Source organism: Vulpes lagopus, chromosome 13, assembly GCF_018345385.1.
Source record: "Vulpes lagopus strain Blue_001 chromosome 13, ASM1834538v1, whole genome shotgun sequence".
Taxonomy (NCBI): domain Eukaryota; kingdom Metazoa; phylum Chordata; class Mammalia; order Carnivora; family Canidae; genus Vulpes; species Vulpes lagopus.
In genome coordinates, this window is record NC_054836.1 from 22,410,112 (window position 1) to 22,430,782 (window position 20,671).

General features: G+C 39.3%; 1 protein-coding gene across 13 annotated transcripts in view; it reads right to left on the reverse strand.

Annotated features, from left to right (window-relative positions):
- Positions 1 to 594: 594 nt before the first annotated feature.
- The window catches only part of ASNS (asparagine synthetase (glutamine-hydrolyzing)), a 146,340-nt gene continuing 126,263 nt past the window's right edge, over positions 595 to 20,671 (reverse strand). For 8 of the 13 annotated variants that reach the window (XM_041727292.1, XM_041727285.1, XM_041727280.1 and 5 more), the window contains 14 exons: positions 17,868 to 17,943; positions 16,239 to 16,759; positions 13,551 to 13,586; positions 12,483 to 12,754; positions 8,042 to 8,279; positions 6,809 to 6,994; positions 6,447 to 6,548; positions 5,877 to 6,004; positions 4,676 to 4,802; positions 3,701 to 3,807; positions 2,903 to 3,003; positions 1,729 to 1,810; positions 1,486 to 1,641; positions 595 to 929 (listed from right to left, as the gene is read on the reverse strand). In XM_041727292.1, the coding sequence (XP_041583226.1) occupies positions 720 to 929; positions 1,486 to 1,641; positions 1,729 to 1,810; positions 2,903 to 3,003; positions 3,701 to 3,807; positions 4,676 to 4,802; positions 5,877 to 6,004; positions 6,447 to 6,548; positions 6,809 to 6,994; positions 8,042 to 8,279; positions 12,483 to 12,731 (1,686 nt within the window). In that variant the 5' untranslated portion in view covers positions 12,732 to 12,754; positions 13,551 to 13,586; positions 16,239 to 16,759; positions 17,868 to 17,943 and the 3' untranslated portion in view covers positions 595 to 719. The remainder of the gene's footprint in view (positions 930 to 1,485; positions 1,642 to 1,728; positions 1,811 to 2,902; positions 3,004 to 3,700; positions 3,808 to 4,675; positions 4,803 to 5,876; positions 6,005 to 6,446; positions 6,549 to 6,808; positions 6,995 to 8,041; positions 8,280 to 12,482; positions 12,755 to 13,550; positions 13,587 to 16,238; positions 16,760 to 17,867; positions 17,944 to 20,671) is intronic. The other 5 variants (XM_041727293.1, XM_041727286.1, XM_041727290.1 and 2 more) reach the window with 4 other exon arrangements.

Here is a 20,671-nt window from a genome sequence, read left to right on the forward strand (position 1 = left end):
CTTGGTTTGTTTCTCTACAGCAGGGCTCTATAAGTTAGGGCCTACAGGCTAAATCCAGCCCACTGCCTGTTTTTATAAACTTTGACGAGAACACAGCCATCTCCACTCATATGCATATTGTCTATGTCTGCTTTTACAGTCCAGTCATAGAGTTGAACAGTTCTGATGGAGGGCTGCAAAGCCTACAAGACTGATTGTCTCTTAAGAGTCTGCTGACCTCTGATCTAGCATAGCAGTTCTAAAAAAGCTGTTGGCTCAACAGAAAAAGGAGATAGAAATGGCTATTTCACAAAATAGAGCTGTCATGGACATCTACAATGGACCCAGCTGCCTGGCCAGCTGCTGGGGATAGAGAAAGGAAGAGGGGCAAGCTGGGAGAAGGCCACTAAGAGGAGGTGAGGACTGGAAGAGGGCCACGGTGGCACAAGACCAGAGTCTTCTGCAACAGCCAGAATGCCTGTGAGTGCCTGCAAATGTCTGATGGCTTCCCCCAGTCCTAAGCTCACTCTCTCTTATTGGAAAATAATAAAAGCTGCTCAGTTTCTAGTTACCCCTAATAAAGGGGCTATATGAATATAAACAATTACAGCAATGTTTCTGATTTGGGACTTTTATTTTTTTCATGCCCAATAAGCATACGTGGTTGGCATTCACGGCTCCCCTCTTACTCCCAAGCCCCCTACTCTTTATTGCCTTGTACTTGCTAGTGCAGAGGGCACCTAGGCTTTGGCAGCTGCCTTGTAATGGGCCAGAGTGCGGGCAGAAGGGTCAGTGGCATTGATCCACCTCGGCATCCAGTAATGGGTCAGCCAGTCAGCCCGGCCTGGGTAGTGGCGTTCAAAGATTTGACGGTAGTAATAGCCCTCTTTAGTTTTAGGAGTATTGAAGGGAAATTTCTGGGCTGCAGCGGCCATCATTGCATCGTCAACCTGGAAGAGCATAAAAGCAAAATGGTTTTTTAAAGGGCATAGAAACACTTGTATTTAATGTGGCTTCACAACAACAACAAAAGATAACCAAAAGGCATGATGTAAATTGCACAAGAGACCCTTTGAATCACCTTTCACTTAGAAAATGCTAAAATATCCTAATATACGCAGCTGCAGTGACTTTTAAGGAACATTTTTTGTGACTATCTGTAATACATGGTGGCTCTGAATGTAGTACATGGTGGCTCTGAATTAAATGAATAATTCCTTTATTCAGGAATAAAACATTCCTGCCTGCCAGCAGGCACCCAGCAGGTCCCCAATAATGTGTTAAATGGAGGTCAGTGATGGTTGGTAAGTTGCCTCTTTTGCTCTTTCAATTCTAGATACTATTATATAATCCTTCATGCTATTGAAATCTTATGAAATTCTTATAAAAATATTGTTTACAGAGAATTTCTCCAACAGACACAAAACATTTAAACAAAATGGACAGCGACTACAACTCTGTGTCCACCATGCCCTATTCCCAAAAATATTTCTAAAGACATTATACCTGATGTTCAATATATTCCTGCAAGATCCTAAACCAGGAATTCTTAACTGAGGTTATTCCATCACTGAAAGCTTCTTTTGGCCGCCAGAGAATGTCTTTAGGTATCAGATTGGAGTCCTCAAATGTCTCTCTCAGGAGATGTTTTTCTATTCCATTCTGACATGAAAACAAAGGAGCGTCAATAAAAGTTCCAAATATATTCAGTGTCAATGGACAGTTTTTATCTTGAATTGATTCACCTACCTTGGGAATTCTCATATCTGGTGGCAGGGACAAGTAATAGGAAGAAAATCGATGATCCAGGAAGGGGACTCTCAATTCAAGGCTTAAAGGGGAAAAGAAAATCTAAATCAAAATGAGTATTTCGTGCCTGTCCATTTAGATTTTCCTTGAAAGTTTCTTAGCATTCAACCAGTCTCTAAATAATGTTAAGACAATAAAGTCATTTTTTGCAGTCCTCCTGATTGTGCTACACTACTGCAAGAATACCAAAAAATCTTCATTTAAAACCATATTACCTTATCAGAGTGAGACCAACTGTTTGACAATACTTTACTTTCCCCTGTATAAACAATTAAATGCACATCTCAAAAAGTAGAAAGAGTAAGAATCATGAGAGACCTGATCATTGAGAATGTACTTTTCCTATGAAAATGAAAATCAAAATCTTTTCTCGGTGACACCATTTCTCATCCTATTAGAAACTGTAATAATTCAAAACTGTTTACTACTAAATGACTAATTTACATAAAATTCAGTAGTGTTTCATCAAAAGCCACAACATGTTTCCGAAATCCTGGTGACTCTGGTTAAAATGAATGGATGAGATGATAACCATGGATTCAGTTCATTCCCCACATCATAGTTCATTATTTTCCAATCTAAGTGTGATTTAGTAGAAGCAACTAAAACATTGAAAATCGGTTGTCTATCATGTACAATAGAGTCTCATTCTCCAACATGACTGGCCAAAAAGTGACAACTTTAGGCAACCAGAAATGGTATCAGAGAAACCTGTTTTATAATCTAATCAACCTTCTTGGATCCTCACTGCCCTGTACCCACAGAGGGTCACCACAGAATTCAAGGGACATGGCAGGCACTCAACACTTATTCCATAGGGATGTATCATCTTTACTTCTCTTAAAAAGTCTTAAAAAGAGCTACAATCTGCCTTCTTTCTCCATTGTTCTGATGGCAGCAGAGTGGGACTGTAGTAGTAGGTAGTCTAACCCTAAAGACCATCCCTTCCCTCTCCATCAGTGCTGCAACAGCACTAGGAATAAGAGGAGCTTCAATTTCACCAAAAAAAATCATACTTTGCAACATATAACCAAATTAAAACAAAAAAATCAGCTGTTGAGCTTTTTGATTTTTGAGGCTATCTTTATAATTGCTACTCAGACTACTGAGTCACCCGTGGGCAGCTGTAGTGCGATCTGCCCGGAGAACATCGAACAAGTAGAGTTCCTTCAGAAGCCTCTCACTCTCTTCCTCGGCTTTCTCAGGAGAAGGAGCCTGTGTTACAAACAAACAGGTGAAGTTACAAATACACCAATAACTTTGCTTTGTGCACACAGAACAATCTTTATTTCTTACTCTTTCCCACACTCCCACTGTAATGGCAGGTAAGACAAAAAAGCTACACAAGGTTTGGGGAAGGGCGTCCCTGCTTGGTAAAACAGGCCTCCCTTCATACCAATCAGTTCGTGTCAGGCAATAAAATGGGACACTGTGGGCAATAACCACTCTGCCAGAGGATCTCAAGACATATTAGAACCACGATTCTCATGTTTACCCAGTTCTCAAAAATGCAGATAATCTGACACCATCAAGACTTCTTTCTCCCCCAGAAGAAATATAAAACAGAGTACCTCGGTGGCTCAGTTGGTTAAGCGTCTGCATGCCTTCAGCTGAGATCATGATCCCAGGGACCTGGGACTAAGCCTTGCATCAGACTCCCTCCTCAGTGGGGAGTCTGCGTCACCCTCTACCCCTCCCCACTGCTCGTGCTCTTTCTTTTTCTCATGCTAACTCTCTTTCAAATAAATAAAATCTTAAAAATAAAAAATACAAATCAGACAGTATCTGGTTTCCTCACCTACATCACAAGACACTCAAGTGGTAGGGCTATCGTGAAAAGACAGACAATAGCAAACAAATTGTTCACTTTTCCTAGACTAGTGCCAATATCTCTCCATTTCGGAATGCTTACCTTGTGAAAATATATGTAACCCTGAGTCAGTTCATCTGAGCCTTCTCCAGAGAAGATCACCACGCTATCTGTGTTCTTCCGAATGTACTTGGAAACTAAGTACATACCTTAGAAGAGGGACAGAAATTGTTAATGTCAACATAACTCTCTACCAAAAATGCCTTTTGTTTGGCTTTTGGAAACTACTAAGTTTTACTTAGATTGGACTCTGTATTAATGAAGTAGTCTCCAAAATAATGACCTTTTGTCTATAAGCCATTTTAATATACCTAATCCAGAAGTTGTACTGTTATAATGAAATAGCCCAAAATCATTCCAGAATTTCCTATACAGATTTTAATGCTTTTAGATCAAGAATGTCCATCTTAAAACTCTGTTAACCTGAACAATGACAAATACCTTAAAAAGAAAAATCTATAGCTTTCATACCAGTATCACTCTACAAAAATAATAGGAATGGGGAATTTAGATAGTTTAGTTTCAATTTTTTTCCTAACACTCCCCATGCACCAAATTTCACAACAGAGTGGTTGTGAGAGTTTTGTTGTTGAGCCTTGTGATCACTTGGCTGACTGAAAGCTGTGGCTCACTGCCACTGCCCAGCCTCAGGAGACAGTAGCCTCCACATGGTGCTGGCCTGGTGAAAGGATCCAAATTCAAAGTTGAAGTATGGTTTCTACTGAAAGGGTGTTGCTTTCACACCATCACAAAGTCAAACATTGTTTAAGTGGAACCATGGTTAAGTGAAGGATCATCTGTAGTGATACCATAAGTGTGGAAGTGTATGTATTTATTTCTGTCCAAAAGAGATTGGGGGAATTCTTAAATGGTCTTGTCTTAAAATACTGCTGACCTAGGAATTTCATTTGCATTCATTCTCAAGTACTGTTTTTCAAACTGTTGTCTGAAATAATCTTTTAACCCTTATTATTTTTTCAGTATTAAAAATCTTTCTGTTATCCGAAAATACCTTACCTACTGAAGCACGAACTGTTGTAATATCGTAAGTTTCCAAGGAAAATATGACTTCATCCAGGACCTGAATGCCTTCCTCAGAATTAAAGAGGACTTCATGGTGTTCACTCCCAATATGATTTGCCACCTGATTATTTAAGAAACGTCCATACACTTGTTATTTAAAGAAAAGAACTGCTCTTGAGAAGGAAACATGACAGTAGTTCACAGAGCATTATAAGTTAAAAGCAGTGAAAAATAAACCAGGCAAAATAGGGGAAATGATTCTCCAGGCCACCATATACACAGCTCCCTGGTCAGATTTTCTGGCCTCCCTCAGTCTCTGCCCTGACTCAACTAAGAGGTAGACAGCCCATCAGCTGCTTCTACTCCAAGACTTCAACCTAACCATCTATAGTGTGCCCCCTACACACCTAAGTTACCTACCTCCTCTCTCTCTAGTCCAATGGGACCCCACTCTAACCATGGCCCCCTATTGGCCCTCCAGCAATGTTTTACATTACATTCAGGATAATATTCCTAAAGGAAATGCCGCCACCACCACCCTTTTTTCTTTGGCTATTTTGAATTCTATCAGTATTGATAACTTACTTTGAGACTGCACCCTAGCTCTTTCTCATCCATTCTACATAAGTTCTTCTAGAGTAGGAATAAGGTCTCCTGAACACTGAATATATATTATATGTATAAGGTCCCTCCCCACCCCATAATCCTAACACACAGTATTTTATTAAAAACAGAAAAAAAAATAGCTAATGTTTACAAAGTACTTACTACATGCTATGTTCTATCCTATGTTCTTTATATGAATTCTATCATTTTTACCACAAAACTATTCCATAGTAGATACTATTATTCCCATTACATATATGAGGAATTACATGGCAGAGGTAGGATTTGAAACCAACAGTCAGGCTTCAAAGTGTGCAGTCATAACCACTATACCACATCTTTATGTTCAAAAAGAATTATTATCATGGGATTTTTAGGATTGCACGAGCCTTGGTAGAAGTACCCAAAGGAGTGTGTACAACACAGTTGATACTCAACAGGTATTTCATTCCACTTTAATATCCTTAATTTAAACTAATTACCTGAGTCAGTATAGGAGCATAATGAGTATAGAATTATTAATTATTGGCTTGATTTTTATTCTAACAGGTATGTCTTAACTAAATAATGGGGAGAGACAGTGTCTTACCTTTCTAGCTGCTAGTAAATCAGTACTGTCTTCCATGCCAATTGCAAATGTCTGGAGAGGGTACTGAACATGGGCCTCTTTTAGTTGCTTTAAGAGGGTGGCAGCAACCAGACTGGAATCTAAGCCCCCTGTGAGTAAGACCGGAAGTACACGGGTTATGTGCCTTGCATAAGGGAGAAACAGGTGGGATTTATAATCCTGTTAGGCTCCAGGTTTAGAGTTTTACCACTTAAAAATCCCCAAGTTTTATAAACTAAAAATTAACTTTAATAAAAGAAAATTCTAACATATATTACCTGAGATAATGGTTATAGTATTTGAATTGGTTAAAAAAATCACTACACACGATTCTAAAGAATGTATATTAGCTCACTCATCGCAGTGATTATAACAGAACCTGACATTGCTATATAACTATGAATATTAAATGCAGCTTACAGAAATCATTTTCAATCTACAATGGAGGGAAGATTAAATCATAAATATTTTATAGTCAAAACCTCAGGGATAGCTATAAATCATTTAGTTAAATACGCATTAGATATAATTAGGCTTTTTAACAGCCTTTACCTGATAAAAGGCAGCCAATCCTTCTGTCTGTCATCAAGCGTTTCTTAATGGCATTGTCAAAAAGGATCCGGAGGTTGTTCTTCACAGTTTCTATCTCAAAACCTATAAACACATAAAATAAATAAACAGTTCCAGAAAATCTTGGTCTGAATTATTTACTGAAACGTGGTACACAATCATCTGTATCTATCATGATGACATGTGCTCAACCGTGGAATTTGCCAAATCCCAATGCACCACCTCCAAATTAAATAGGAAATAGCTCTTCAGACTCGAACCATTCCAGTGACATGATAGTATCATTTTCTTTTTTCCTTTTGGCGGAGACAGGTAGGGACTAGGCGAGTGGAAATATCTACTACCTGGAAACAGTTTCTCCACATTGTCGTAGAGGGCATGCAGAGGTTCATCTCTACAGTGATGATATTTGACCATTTCCACGGATGCAACTTTGCCATTTGGCTTTAAATCCAAAACTTCATAATGTCCTGGGAGAAAAGGCTCCACTTTTAGAAAAGGAGTCGAAGAGTGCTTCAAGTTAACAAGACCTACGAATTCAAGAAGATAATTTTACTCAAGATACAATGCACAATAACTTTCAGTTACTTATTATCCCCTAAATTCCTGTTTATTTTCCCTTTTTAATATAAACATATGTCCATTAGATCAGCAAAATATGGAAAAATTAACCCAAATACTACTATCTACTTACTAGAGAGGGCACAGTAGTAGAGATATACAGCAAGGCTGCACTGATTTCTAGTAATTCAAATAGGAAAATCTCCAATGTTCAATATCTTCTCCCTAGCTGAAATTTCAAATCAAGAGAATCTATTTTCTATAATAAATTAAATATAAAAAGATACATTAAACAGAGAGATCGACTTGAAATTACTCATTTTATGATATCCTGGGAGTCATTTCTTTGACTGAGGTATTTTATGAAATAGCCATGGTTCCTAGACCTTTGACAGGCAAAATGATCCACTAAGAGATCGACTTTACTTTAAAGTTGGATATTAAGAAGTCAGGCATCTACCTCTTAGTTATTACATACTCTGTAATGTTAACAGTATAATCTAAAGTTCCTCAATAAGTTTTCACAGGGAGTAACCAACCTGACACCACCATAATCTTTGATACAAAATCAATGTTATATTATAAATAGGAATAGCCTATCTAAATGCTCATTATGATTTACAATGTGAATTTGTCAGCCTAGTAATCTGTCTTATTGAATTCAAAAACCAGATTGGACTCAGATCCCATCACTAGCTAGCAGACCTCAACAGAGCCATATAACTTCTATGGGGGGGATGAAGAATAATTTAAAAGTTTTAACTAGGCAATACCATGAATGGATTAGTTTTTGATATATTATTCTAAAAGCTCTGAGACTATGTTGGCAAACCAAACTTCAATAAAAAAATAATAAAAATTAAATAAAATTTAAAAAATAAATTAAAAATAAAAGCACTAAGAAACAGTCATTTGAAAACTTTTGGAGTGCCCATTATGATATTCAGAAGTATAATCTAGAGAAAAACACAAAACCAGAGCAATAATGAAAACCCACAGAAAAATTCTATCATTACCTTTAGCTTCTGAACACACAGCCAAAAATCCATCTTCTGTCATGGCTTTAAACAAAGGCCTGACTCCATAAGTATCTCTGCCCAGGAACACTTTCTTATTGGCAGTATCCAGCAAAATAAATGCAAATACCCCATCCAACATACAAACTGTTTGTTCAATTCCTCCTTTGTTGTATAGATGAAGGATTATCTCACCATCCACTTTGGTCTGGTATTCAAATTCAAAATGGTGTTGCATCTTATAAAAGTAATAAGAAAATAAACATGTTAAAATCTGTGTGCATTCACTAATAATTTTTCATTCCAAGTTGGTTCAATACTTCCGTGTTCTATAAGCATGCACTTTAGTGGAATTACAGCATTATCAAGATATAATTTGTTTGAGGTCACAATTCTGCAAATTCTTTATAACATAGAGCTAAGTCCATGCAAATTTTTGTTGCATTTTCATAAATGCAGTGTATCAAAACAATGCTGTGTGGACAGATAGAAATGCATATTACATATGTGCTATGTCTGTAATACACATATATTTACAGCTGTACGTGAGGCAAATAGGATGTCCCCTTGCCATGACACTAAAAATGTGCTGCCACAACTGTAGTATTTTGGCTTGGGAATATAATATCAGCTAAGGTTTTTCCAGTTCAGTCTCAAAGACCTGCCTGCAAAAATAGAAAGCAAAAGGACAAATATAGTTGGTTCTGGTCCCTGACAAGTAGATGATTCCATCACAACAATAAAGACATGGTGCAAACAAAGCTGCTGGTCCCCAGGGAATGACCGTTAATATTCAGTTTTTGTACCACTGCAGTGGCATTAAAGCTACTACTTCTCACTGAGGGACAAAATGACAGGGAGGCTTTAGTAGCTCACACACCCCCAAGGCACAGCAAAGTGACGGTCCTGACCACTGAGTGCAGAGGGTTTGATTACATTACACCTGGACTCCGTGGCTCTCCAACACCACTGGCAAAAAGACGGTGAAAAGTCCTCAGAGTTCCTCTTTCTGCGAACTTACTCATATTTTAGCTGACAATGGAGAGAAAGTTCATATAAACAAAATGAGGTGGAAATCCTGGATAAGTTTAAACATTAAAATAAGTTTCTAAAATTCAAAAAGAAAATCTATGTTTGTATACATATGACCTATAATCATGCTTCACAATCATGTTCACTCTACGATTTGTGAAACTTCCGTCTATGAGCATTCAGAATGACCCAAAACACGGGTTTTGGCTGCCTCCAGTGACTACAAAGCCACTTCCGGTTCACCTCCCCCTACTCTGAGAGACCATCTGGGAAGATCCTGTCACTAGCAGGTGGGTTTGGAAGCAGTCTTCTGCTGACCCTTCTGGGCTTAGGCATTGGAAAGATGAATATACCACAAAGCATTCAATGATTTCGGTAAGCCACGGCCTCCCCAATCTATCCTCCATTGCCACCATGTCAGCACTGCTCTTTAGCTAAAGCTAGCAGGTAATTTATTGGTTAATGATTCCCATGTACCACTATTCACCCTCCTGAAACCACATGGGTAAAAGCTACACTGGGATAAAAGCCCCTGTCTCTTGCCCCCATCCAGAAATCACACTGCCTTTTGACCTGCTGGTTGTAAGCCCCTAATGCTCCCTGCAGAGACTCTTCTCTGCCCCAGACTCTACTCAGATTTCTCCTCTCTTTCATTTATTCTCCTCCATGCCTAACATACCTCCAGCTATATTTTATTAGCAGGAATAAATTTTCTTTTCTGTAAAAAAAAAAAAAAAAAAAGAGGGGCTTTGAAGTTTATGTTGCAGCATACTTTATATACACCTAAAATGGCCATCCACCTGGACAAATTTCTGGGTGCTCACACTGCATAAGCTTAGATGATTGGTAGAAACAATGGAATGTCTATGCTTTTGAAAATATTTTTTTTGAAAATATATTTGACTAATTTAGAATAAAAACACTTTTGAAACATTTATCATTTTCTAACTTTTCAATAAAAAACATAAAAGCAGCAAAGTTGTTGTTCAAGTAAAACAAGGTATTTCCTGTATCTTTTCAGGTGAAAATCAGGTTAAAATTGCCATAATGCAATCCAGCATTCTTGTGTATATGGTATTAACTTGGAAGGAAGTAGGAAAGTAGTCTTAACTATTTCCTTCCTGTACTCTCACTAGTATGAAACTCCATTCTTAACTTTTCCTGTTCGCCATTTTATCTCTAAGCACCTAGAAAGAGGATGCCTGTGTATAATACACCCTTAATAAATGTATGAAAGGAATCTGAATAACTATAAAAACTTCTCAAATGAGAAGCCTATGATTCAGAGTATTCCTATAAGCATATAACAAACAACATCAAAAGCTATCACCCAGAGAAAAATGTCCAAAGGGTAACTAGAATGTAAATCCTTACCTGGGAATGATAGACCTAACATATCAAGACTCAAAAAGTTTCAAGAAACAACTAACTGTATGAAGTATGAATGCTATCTGGATTCAAACAAAACAGCTATAAAAATATCCTTGGTGGGGATGCCTGGGTGGTTCAGTGGGTTAAAGCATCCCAACTCTTGATTTTGGCTCAGGTCATGATCTCGGGGTCTTGAGATCAAGCCCCATGTGGGGTTCTGCACTGGGCATGGAGGCTGCTTAAGAGTCTGTCTTTCCAGGACACCTGGGTGGCTCAGTGGTTGAGCATCTGCCTTTGGCTCAGGCCGTGATCCTGGGTCTGGGATCGAGTCCCACATCGGGCTCCCTATGGGGAGCCTGCTTCTCCCTCTGCCTATGTCTCTGCCTCTCTCTGTGTGTCTCTCAGGAATGTATAAATAAAATCTTTAAAAAAAAAAAAAAAAAGATTTTCTCTTTCCCTTTGCCTCTGCCCACATCTTCCTACTGCCCAAAAAATAAAGTTATTCTTGGCACACTTGCAGAAATTTAATATGAACTGAATATTAAATGGTACTATTGATTCTTAGCTTTAATAGTATTGGTGTTAGGTAGAGGAATGCCCTAATTTTTAAGAGGAAGTGCTTATATATTTAGGAATAAAGTGTCACATTTACAGTATACTCTAAAATGATTCAGCCAAAAAAATAAAATCAATGCCTAGATATATATACAGAAAGAGACAAACAGCAGATATGGTAAAACATTAACAGTTATACAATCTAGGTTCTCATTCTGTTCTTTTTTACATGTTTGAAATTTTCAAAATTAAAATCTGGGGAGGACGGTGGCAAACAAAAGATTACTTGGAAATTTTAGATTAAAAAAAATTTTTTTTAAGATTTTATTTATTTATTCATGAGAGAGACACACACACACACAGAGAGAGAGAGAGGCAGAGACACAGGCAGAGGGAGCAGGCTCCATGCAGGGAGCCTGACGTGGGACTCGATCCCTGGTCTCCAGGATCATGCCCTGGGCTGAAGGTGCTAAACAGCTGAGCCACCCGGGCTGCCCCTAGATTAAAAGATTTATGAAACACTAGCTAAACAATTCCAGATTGGAAGGTTCTTAGCCAATTTGGCTTCCTGAGGTCAGAATTTCCACTCCCTCACCACTCTCATCCTGAGTAAGCTTTCACCAGATTAGGAAGCTGTTCCAATTTTAATACTGCTAAAAAATCACTTCTTGCACTCTGTTGCATCTGGCTACCCTTCTGGCATGTGACTCTATGTAAGTGCAGTATGTAGAGCAATAAATATCATAAGGGCAGGATTATATAAAACCTACAAGTATGATTACCTCCAAACTATTAAACTCTATACCTACCCTAAAATTCTCCCATCTTACTACGCTTAGAATGATAGTCCAACTCCTTACCAAGTCCTTCTTGATTGAGTCCTGCTGATCCTCCCAACCCCACCTTCCCACCTACTCCCCTTGTCATAATCCCAGGGCTGCTTCCTGCCACAGGCTTCTACACATGCTATTCCCTTTGCATGAAAAGTTCTTTCCAGCGCTGATAGTTGATCACGGTCCATTAGGTATTGGTTCAAAAGTGTCCCTTCCTCTGATCAGGCCTTTTCTGATCATGCTTATTGACACTGAATCTCCCACATCATCCAGGTTTTCAGAACATTTATCATATGTAAAAGGAATTTTTTTTTGTCTTTGATTTTAAATGGAACAAACAAGCTCCATCAGACCTACCTCTCATACTTACTATTATATCCCTAGCACCAAACATAGATTCTAATTAATAATCAAATTCATAAAAGGAAAAAAAATTCTGTTAAAGAATTACAATCCTCAATTTTGCTTTTTTTTTTGTGACCAGCTCATTTGACCTCTTTGTGCATAAGTGCATAGTCTTTATAACTGCAGCAAATGAGGTAATGAACATGGAAACTGAAAAGTAGAAAGCTTTATACAAAATATTTAAAAATTATAACCAACTAGCTCTGAGGTTTAATCACATCCAGATACCTTCTGGTTTTATTTACCTTCTTGTGGTTGTAGATTTCACCGTTGTAACAGAGCCACAAATAAGGATATTTCTTTACTCGAATTGGCTGCATTCCAAACAGCTGGTCAACAACTGCCAACCGATGAAATCCAAAGCAGCAGTTGGTGTATCCATTGACATTCTCAAAACGAAATGCATCTGGACCCCTGTGTGCAATCTTCATAGCACTCAGGCACTGCACAGAAAGGCAGTCATCACTGCCAAAGAGGGCCCAAATCCCACACATGGTGCAATGGAGTTACGGGCTTTCTACGAAGAGAAGAACAGGCCAGCTAAATATTCGATATCCATTCCAAATCTGTATTAAATCTTAATTCCAAAAACTGGCATACACCACTTCAAAGGCTGAAACTTAAACTATCTCGTCTACAGCAATTTTCCATTAGGCTGCCAAGCACACAGGAGTTGAGAATGATTTAATTTATGTATAAGCAGGGCACCTGGGTGGATCAGTGGGTTAAGCATCTGCCTTGAACTCAGGCCATGATCCCAGGTCCTGGGATGGAGCCTTGAGTGGGGCTCCCTGCTCAATGGGAGTTTGCTTTCCCCTCTCACATTGCCCCTCCCCGCCATTCATGCATACACACTCTCTCTTTCAAATAAATAAACAAATAAAATATCTAAAAAATAATAATAATTTACATATAAGTATTCAGAAAAAATGCATGACCTTTACATCTGGCCAGCTGTAGCAGTCTGGCACCCTGTCAAAGCCTGCATATCTCTCACCTTGAGACTTGGTAGGCTAGAGCGCAGAGCAGAGGGAATCATGCCACATTCTAGGTTTACTTTTAAGATAAAGATACATGTCCAGGCTGGCTCAAATCTAGTGAGATTCCCCATCCCACTCTCTACATCCCAGAATCTCAGAGGCCCTCAAAAATCCAAGAGACTCAAAGTACTACCACAGTTCCCTCTGAGGTCTCTTTGACAATTAAATGTCCTGTCTTTACCTGTATGGAGGGTAAAAAAGATCATACATACTTGCTCAAGTGTGATATTAAGATATACAGCTAGTACAAGCATTTCACAACTTCTGGCTTACCTCTAAGTGATCTATTCAAACGTGATGAAAGAAATTCTAAAGAGAAAAAAGAAAGGCATGTTATCTAGGATCAGATAACCTGGCTGTATAACAAAAAAAAAAAAAAAAAATTAGGTTGATAGAGATCCATAATGTTCATCATCAAAATGTTCCAAAAGACAAAAATATTGGAGAATATTTTTGTCTCAAGGTTGCCTTGGTTCATAAGAAAGCAAAGTAAGTGGCACATAAACAGCAACATCATCTCTGAAAAACAACTTGGCCATCCCTATAGGCTAAAAAGCAAACAATTTCTACAAATGTTACCTTGCAATTTCATATTCTCAACTGTGAAATAAAGGGTTGTTTTATCTGGATGCTGCCAGCCAGTTATTTTACCAAAATATCTCGAACTTAGAAACTATTTGGGAATTTTTAATTCAAAATTGCAGCCAATGCCTAATTTGAGACAAAATTATCAAGAAAATTTATACAATTAAGTTACACCAGTCAGTTTGGACCACCCTCTGAGGGTGTTTGTATCTAAGTGAACCAAAGCTTGTTTAGCCTTTTAACAAGACCATATCAAACTGATGAAAAGTAGGGACTCAAACAACTTGGACATGAAGTGGCACATGTCCTATGTAAGTCCCTTCCATGCACTTGGCCAAATAGCTTCTTTTTTTTTTTTTTTTTTAAAGATTTATTTATTTACTTATTCATGATAGACATAGAGAGAGAGGCAGAGACAGGCAAAGGGAGAAGCAGGCTCCATGCCAGGAGCCTGATGTGGGACTCAGGATCACGCCCTGGGCCAAAGGCAGGCGCCAAACCGCTGAGCCACCCAGGGATCCCCTGGCCAAATAGCTTCTAATGGGATTTTTGAGATTTACGGGAAATTCACTTAGATTGAAATGATATGACTACTGATAAGCCAGGTTTCACTCTATATCAGTTAAAAATGGACTGAGACAGTGCTTTGAAAATCACAAGAGGGGGACGCCTGAGTGGCTCAGTGGTTGAGCGTCTGCCTTCAGCTCAGGGTGTGATCCTGGGATCAGGGATCAAGTCCCACATCAGGCTCCTTGTAGGGAGCTTGCTTCTTCCTCTGCCTGTGTCTCTGCCTCTGTGTCTCTCATGAATAAATTTTTAAAAAATCTAAGAGAAAAAAAAAAAAGAAAAAATCACAAGAGGTCATTACTGAATCATTTACCCGACTTCCTAATGCAGCTTAGTGAATCCCACTATTAAGTCTACTATAAGGAACACACATTAAGCACTAAATTAGAGGAGCAAGAAGGAGAACACACATTAATTAGGAAGCACACTTCCTTCTGCAGCAGGAAAAAGCAAATTAAAACTATTACCTATTTTTGTTGGAATCTTACTTGCAAAGGTCCTACTTGCGTGCTTTTTCCTTCTGCTATTACCTGTTCCCAGGAATTTTCTGTATTTCCTCATAAACTTCTAGAACAGTGCTGTCCAGTAGAAACGTGAGCTACATATGGCATTTTAAAAACACCAGTAGCCCCATTAAAAAGGTAAATAGAAACAGGGAAGATAACTTGAAATATGTTAACACAATATACCAAAAATAGTATTTCAATAGGTAATCAGTATAAAAAATTATCAAGATACATTGCCTTTCTCTATTAAATCGTCAACATCTGGTGTGTCTTACACTTACACCACACTTCAATTTGAACGAGTCAGCATTTCAAGTGCTCAGTAGTTAGTTACATGTGGGCTGAATCGGACACTGCTGCTTTGGTGCATTTGATTTCGATGCTGCTTATCAACTACCTCACCATATTGTTTTATTTTTGCATTAAGATATCAGCAACCAACTCCTGGACAGGCTCAAGACTTAATTTATTTTTTGTTTTTTTTTTAAATCTTACAGCAATCTGATTGATCAATGAGAAAAGGGTCATGAGTGCTTTTAAATGGTTAGTCAAGGCACCCAGGGCAATGGCCTATGAAGAAATAATATAGGCCAAGGGCCCAGAAGAAAACGGTCCTTTTATTCAAAAGAGTAACATTAATCTGAAACTACCCTACAGAATAGATATCCATTAAGAAAGGCAAGTTAGTTCTTTTGCTTTTTTCCATGCCACTCCGCCTGTCGCCCTGACAGATCTCTTCTGGGTGAGGTTTGCTCAAGTCACTTGTTGAGTCCTGCAGTCTGGTGGGAGGGTGGGGAGAGGGAGGGGAGGAAACGGGTGGGGCGAGCGGGAGGTGAGGGGCAAGTACAGACCCTTAGGCTTCGACAGACAGCCCGGGGATCAGGACCCGACGGCTGCGCCGCCCGAAACTCCGACTGCACCGCAGCCACGTGCAGCCGCTGGCCGCTTCCCCGGACTGCGAACATCTCCGCAGGCTTCGATGCGATATAATTACAAACTGCAAGATGGACCGGGGCCCGAGCGGGCCGCAGCCCGGCCTCACCCTCTGCCTTTCCCTGGATCCCGTCCTCGCAGGGCCAGGAGCAAGGTCTTCGCTCCCCCGCCCGGCTCCCAGGTGCGCCACAATCGGCCCCGCCCCCTGGAGCGGCAGCAGCCGCAGCGCGGGCAGGCGGCGGCCGCCTCTGGCCCGGGGCGCGCAGCCGGCAGCAGCGCCTCGGCCGCCTCCTCGGCCTCCCGCCCCCTCCCCGGGCCGGCTCGGGCCACGCCGGGAGGGCGCTGCGCTGGGCGGCCGGGCCTGGCTTACCTGGGCTCCGGCGGATGGGTCGGCGGGGAGGCGCCAGGTAGGGGCTGCAGACTGCGGGCGGGGCGGCGGGCCTCCTCGGCTTTATCCCGGCCTCGCTCCTGTAATGCTTGCGGGAAGTTTCATCATGTCTGTGAGCGCCAACCAGCGCGCAGGGGCGTGGCCCACAATGCCAGACCTTGGCAGGGCGGAGCAGGAGCGGGGAGCAAGGAGGGACTGCTGGGTTCCAGCTCCTTAAAGTGTTAGCGCACCTGCTGAAGGAGAGCCTCAGAGGTCCAGCCAGGTGCCCCACTGACACCTAGGGTGACCTTACCTGCTCTTCTGGCAATTAGGAGGTCTTCTGCCCTTGGCTTGTTCTTTGGGAAATCATCGCCAAATTGATCAGTGTCCCCTTCGCAGCAGATCTCCCTCATATCCTTAATTGCAAAGTTTGTAGGTGTACAGGTATCCACTGCTTTTCTAAAGTTCACGCTGTGCCCCTTTGCTCTAACAAAAAGGACCGCATTGGTACCTGTTTTTGCTACCTGAAAGAAATCAGAAGAGGATTTTTGCTTTTAGGGGGGAAAGGCGAGAAATGAAAATAGCGTTCAGTATTTATTTGGCAGCCAGCCAGTACAAAGGCAGCATGGATAGAGCAGCAAGAATGGCACTGCCAAGTTCCCTCCCCAGATCTGCACTCAGCATCAAGGTGCCCTAGCTTTGAACAATGTCTTAGAGCATCTGTGCTTTATCTCTATTTATATCGTGCATTCGTTAGCAGGATGTGTCCTAAGGTGTCAGAAAGGCCTAAGAGAGGTTATTTTGGGGATCTAAGAAAACCCATTTTCCATGTAAAGTAACGAATGGTAACTGCTTCTTCATTTTATGTCATTTCGGCCTACAAAATGTTTCATAGGAACACTCTACTTTGAGATAACAGGGAAACCTGTACTTTAGTTTCCCCTTGACTCCTAAGAGAGCATCTGATACATAGACCCGTATGTATACATACAGAAAGATCTGTCCTATTAATAAATAATGGGGCAGATGGGAAGAGCTGGAAGGATATCATCTTTTTATTAACTATGAGGTAGATTTCACTGTCTTCTACCTCAGACGTAATTAAATTTCTCCCCCGTCTGGGTATCAGATCAGTGAATTTTTATTTTGTGTTGGATCATCATCAAACTTGTGATGCCGTTATATTCGCCTTCAATTAGATTGTCAATTTCCTGGTTGTGTTGACTTGACCTTTTGAGCCTCATTAGCAGCTCAGTGGATACCACTAGGTAGATTCTCAAACCTGTATTCAATTGGATTCAATTCTTCATAGTATTTTGTCATTGACAAATGTCAGTTTCAGGAAAGGATGGAGTTCCAGTCTGAATTTTACCACTAACTACTTCTATAACCATAGGTATGTCCTATAACCTCTTTAGGCTTCCATCTTGAAAGGAAAGTAGAGATTGCCAGAGGTCATTCCAGCCCTAAAATTCTAAGCACTAAAGTGATGAGCATTCTGTAGAACCCTAGCACCCAAGAAGGAAACTTTTTTCCATCCCCACAATATCATGTCTTTTTGAAACTCAAAATACCTTTACAATCTGGATAATTTTACATTAGGCCCAGTTAGAATTATCCAAATTCACTCACCTGCTATTTGTAGATCCAGGATGTGAAATCAGGTTCATCTGGATCCACAGGACATTCTCTTCTGATCGTATTCTGCCTATGGAATAGGTTCACAAGAAGAACTGGGTCATACCAGAGATACTGACAGAAGAGCAAGGATTCTCTCTTATGTTTGCTAAACATGAATGATTTACATTCAGAATCAAATATATGTTCTTTTCCAGATTTCATCCCCACTCTTATATTAGAACATTACCCTAAAATTAGATCTTTTTCCTTTTTATTATCTGCACTAGAGTTTAAAAGGGAAGACTCTCCATTTTAAAGGCATTGTTGAACTGGTACCAGTACTGCCCTCAAATTTGTTACACAGTACATGGAAAGACTCGTCCTCAGAAATCAATTTTTTTCTTTTTTTTAATTTAAGTTTTTATTTTAATTCCAGTTTGTTAACATACAGTGTTAGTTTCAATTGTACAATACAGTAATTCAACAAGCCCATACATCACCCTGTGCTCATCATGACAAGTGTACTCCTTAATCCCTAACACCTACTTACTCCATCCTCCCACCCACCTCCCTCTGGTAACCATCAAATTATTCTCTATAATTAAGAATCTCTTGCTTTGTCTCTCTCTCTCTCTATTTTTTCCCTTGTTTGTTTCTTAAATTCCACATTAGTGAAATCACATGGTATTTGTCTTTCTCTGACTGACTTAATTTGCTTAGCGTAATACTTCTAACCCCATCTATGTCATTGCAAATAGCAGGATGTCATTCTTTTTTATGGCTGAATAGTATTTCATTGTATATATACCACATATTCCTTATCTATTCATCAGTCTATGGACACTTGGGCTGCTTCTATATCTTGGCTATTATAAATAATGCTGCTATAAACATAAGAATGTATGTATCCCTTTGATTCTAGCATGATTGCTTGATCATAAGGTAGTTCTGTTTTTAACTTTTAAGGAACTTCTATACTATTCTCCACAGTGGCTGCACCAGTCTGCATTCCCACCAACAGTATGAGTGTTCCTTTTTCTCCATATATTCTTCAAAACCTGTTTGTGTTGTTGATTTTAGCCATTCTACAGGTGTGAGGTGGTATCTCATTGTAGTTTTGATTTGCATTTCCATGATGGTAAGTGATGGCAAACATCTTTTATATGTCTTTTGACCGTCTGAATGTCCTCTTTGGACATTGGACAATCCTCATTGTCTGTTCATATCTTCTGACTATTTTTAATAAGATTATTTGGTTTTGGGGTGTTGAGTTGTATGTCCTTTATATATTTTGGATACTAACCCTTTATTGGATATGTCATTTGCAAATAAATCTCCCATTCAGTAGGTTGCCTTTGGTTGATTGTTTCCTTTACTGTGCAGAAGCTTTTCATTTTGATGTAGTCCCAATAGTTTATTTTTGGTTTTGTTTCCCTTGCCTCAGAAGACTTATCTTGAAAGATAAGCCTATGCCAAAGAATTACTGCTGGTGTTCTAGGATTTTTATGGTTTCGCATTTCCCATTTAGGTCTTTAATCCATTTTGATTTTTCTTTTGTGTATGGTGTAAGAAGTGGTCCCATTTCATTTTGTATGTTGCTGTCCAGTTTTCCAAACACCATTTGTTGAAAAGACTATCTTTTTCCCATTGAATATTCTTTCTTGCTTTGTTGAAGATTAATTGACCATATAGTTGTAAGTTTATTTCTGGATTTTCTATTCTGTTTTATTGATCTATGTGTCTATTTTTGTGCCAGTAATATATTGTTTTGATTACTATAGGCTTGAAATATAACTTGAAGTCCAGAATTGTGATGCTTTCAGCTTTGCTTTTCTTTTTCAAGATTGTTTTTGCTATTCAGGGCCTTTTGTGGTTCCATACAAATTTAAGACCATTTGATATTTTGATAGGAATTGCATTAAACCTGCAGATTGCTTTGGGTTTAAGCAATGTTTAACAATATTTGTTCTTCCAATCCATGAGCAGGAATTGCATTAAACCTGCAGATTGCTTTGGGTTTAAGAAATGTTTAACAATATTTGTTCTTCCAATCCATGAGCATGGAATGTCTTTCCTTTTCTTTGTGTTATCTTCAATTTCTTTCATCAGTGTTTTATAGTTTTCAGAGTACAGGTCTTTCACCTCTTTGGTTAGGTTTATTACTATGTATTTTATTATTTTCAGTGCAATTATAAATAGAATGGTCTCAAAAACCAATTTCTAAGCCCTAAAATGTCTTTAGAAAATATAAACCAGGCAGCCCCGGTGGCGCAGCGGTTTAGCGCTGCCTGCAGCCCAGGGTGTGATCCTGGAGACTGGGATCGAGTCCGGAGTCCGGTTCCCTGCATGGAGCCTGCTTCTCCCTCTGCCTGTGTCTCTGCCTCTCTCTCTCTCTCTGTGTCTCTCATGAATAAATAAATAAAATATTAAAAAAAAGAATCCAGAAGGTCTATGTTAAAAAAAAAGAAAGAAAATATAAACGAAGTTGGTACATAAAGTCAAAATATATTAGTGTTCCTAAACATCTTAAGTATGAGATTCTGTTTAGAATCACAGAAAAGTTTCTCTTGACTTCACCCCAAAAGATAGTGGGTTTTTAGTATTCTTTTGATAGAGTAAAAAGTACCATGATTAAAAACAAAACAAAACCAATAATATATCAAGACTTCATACCACTCTCAAATAAATTCATACTTTATTAGTCACATCAGCACCAAAATAAACTGATAAATAGTAAAATGTGTAAGACACACTAAGATCTTATACAGTCAATGCTTATAGAGTACACAGGTTTGAAATCCCCCTACAGTACACTG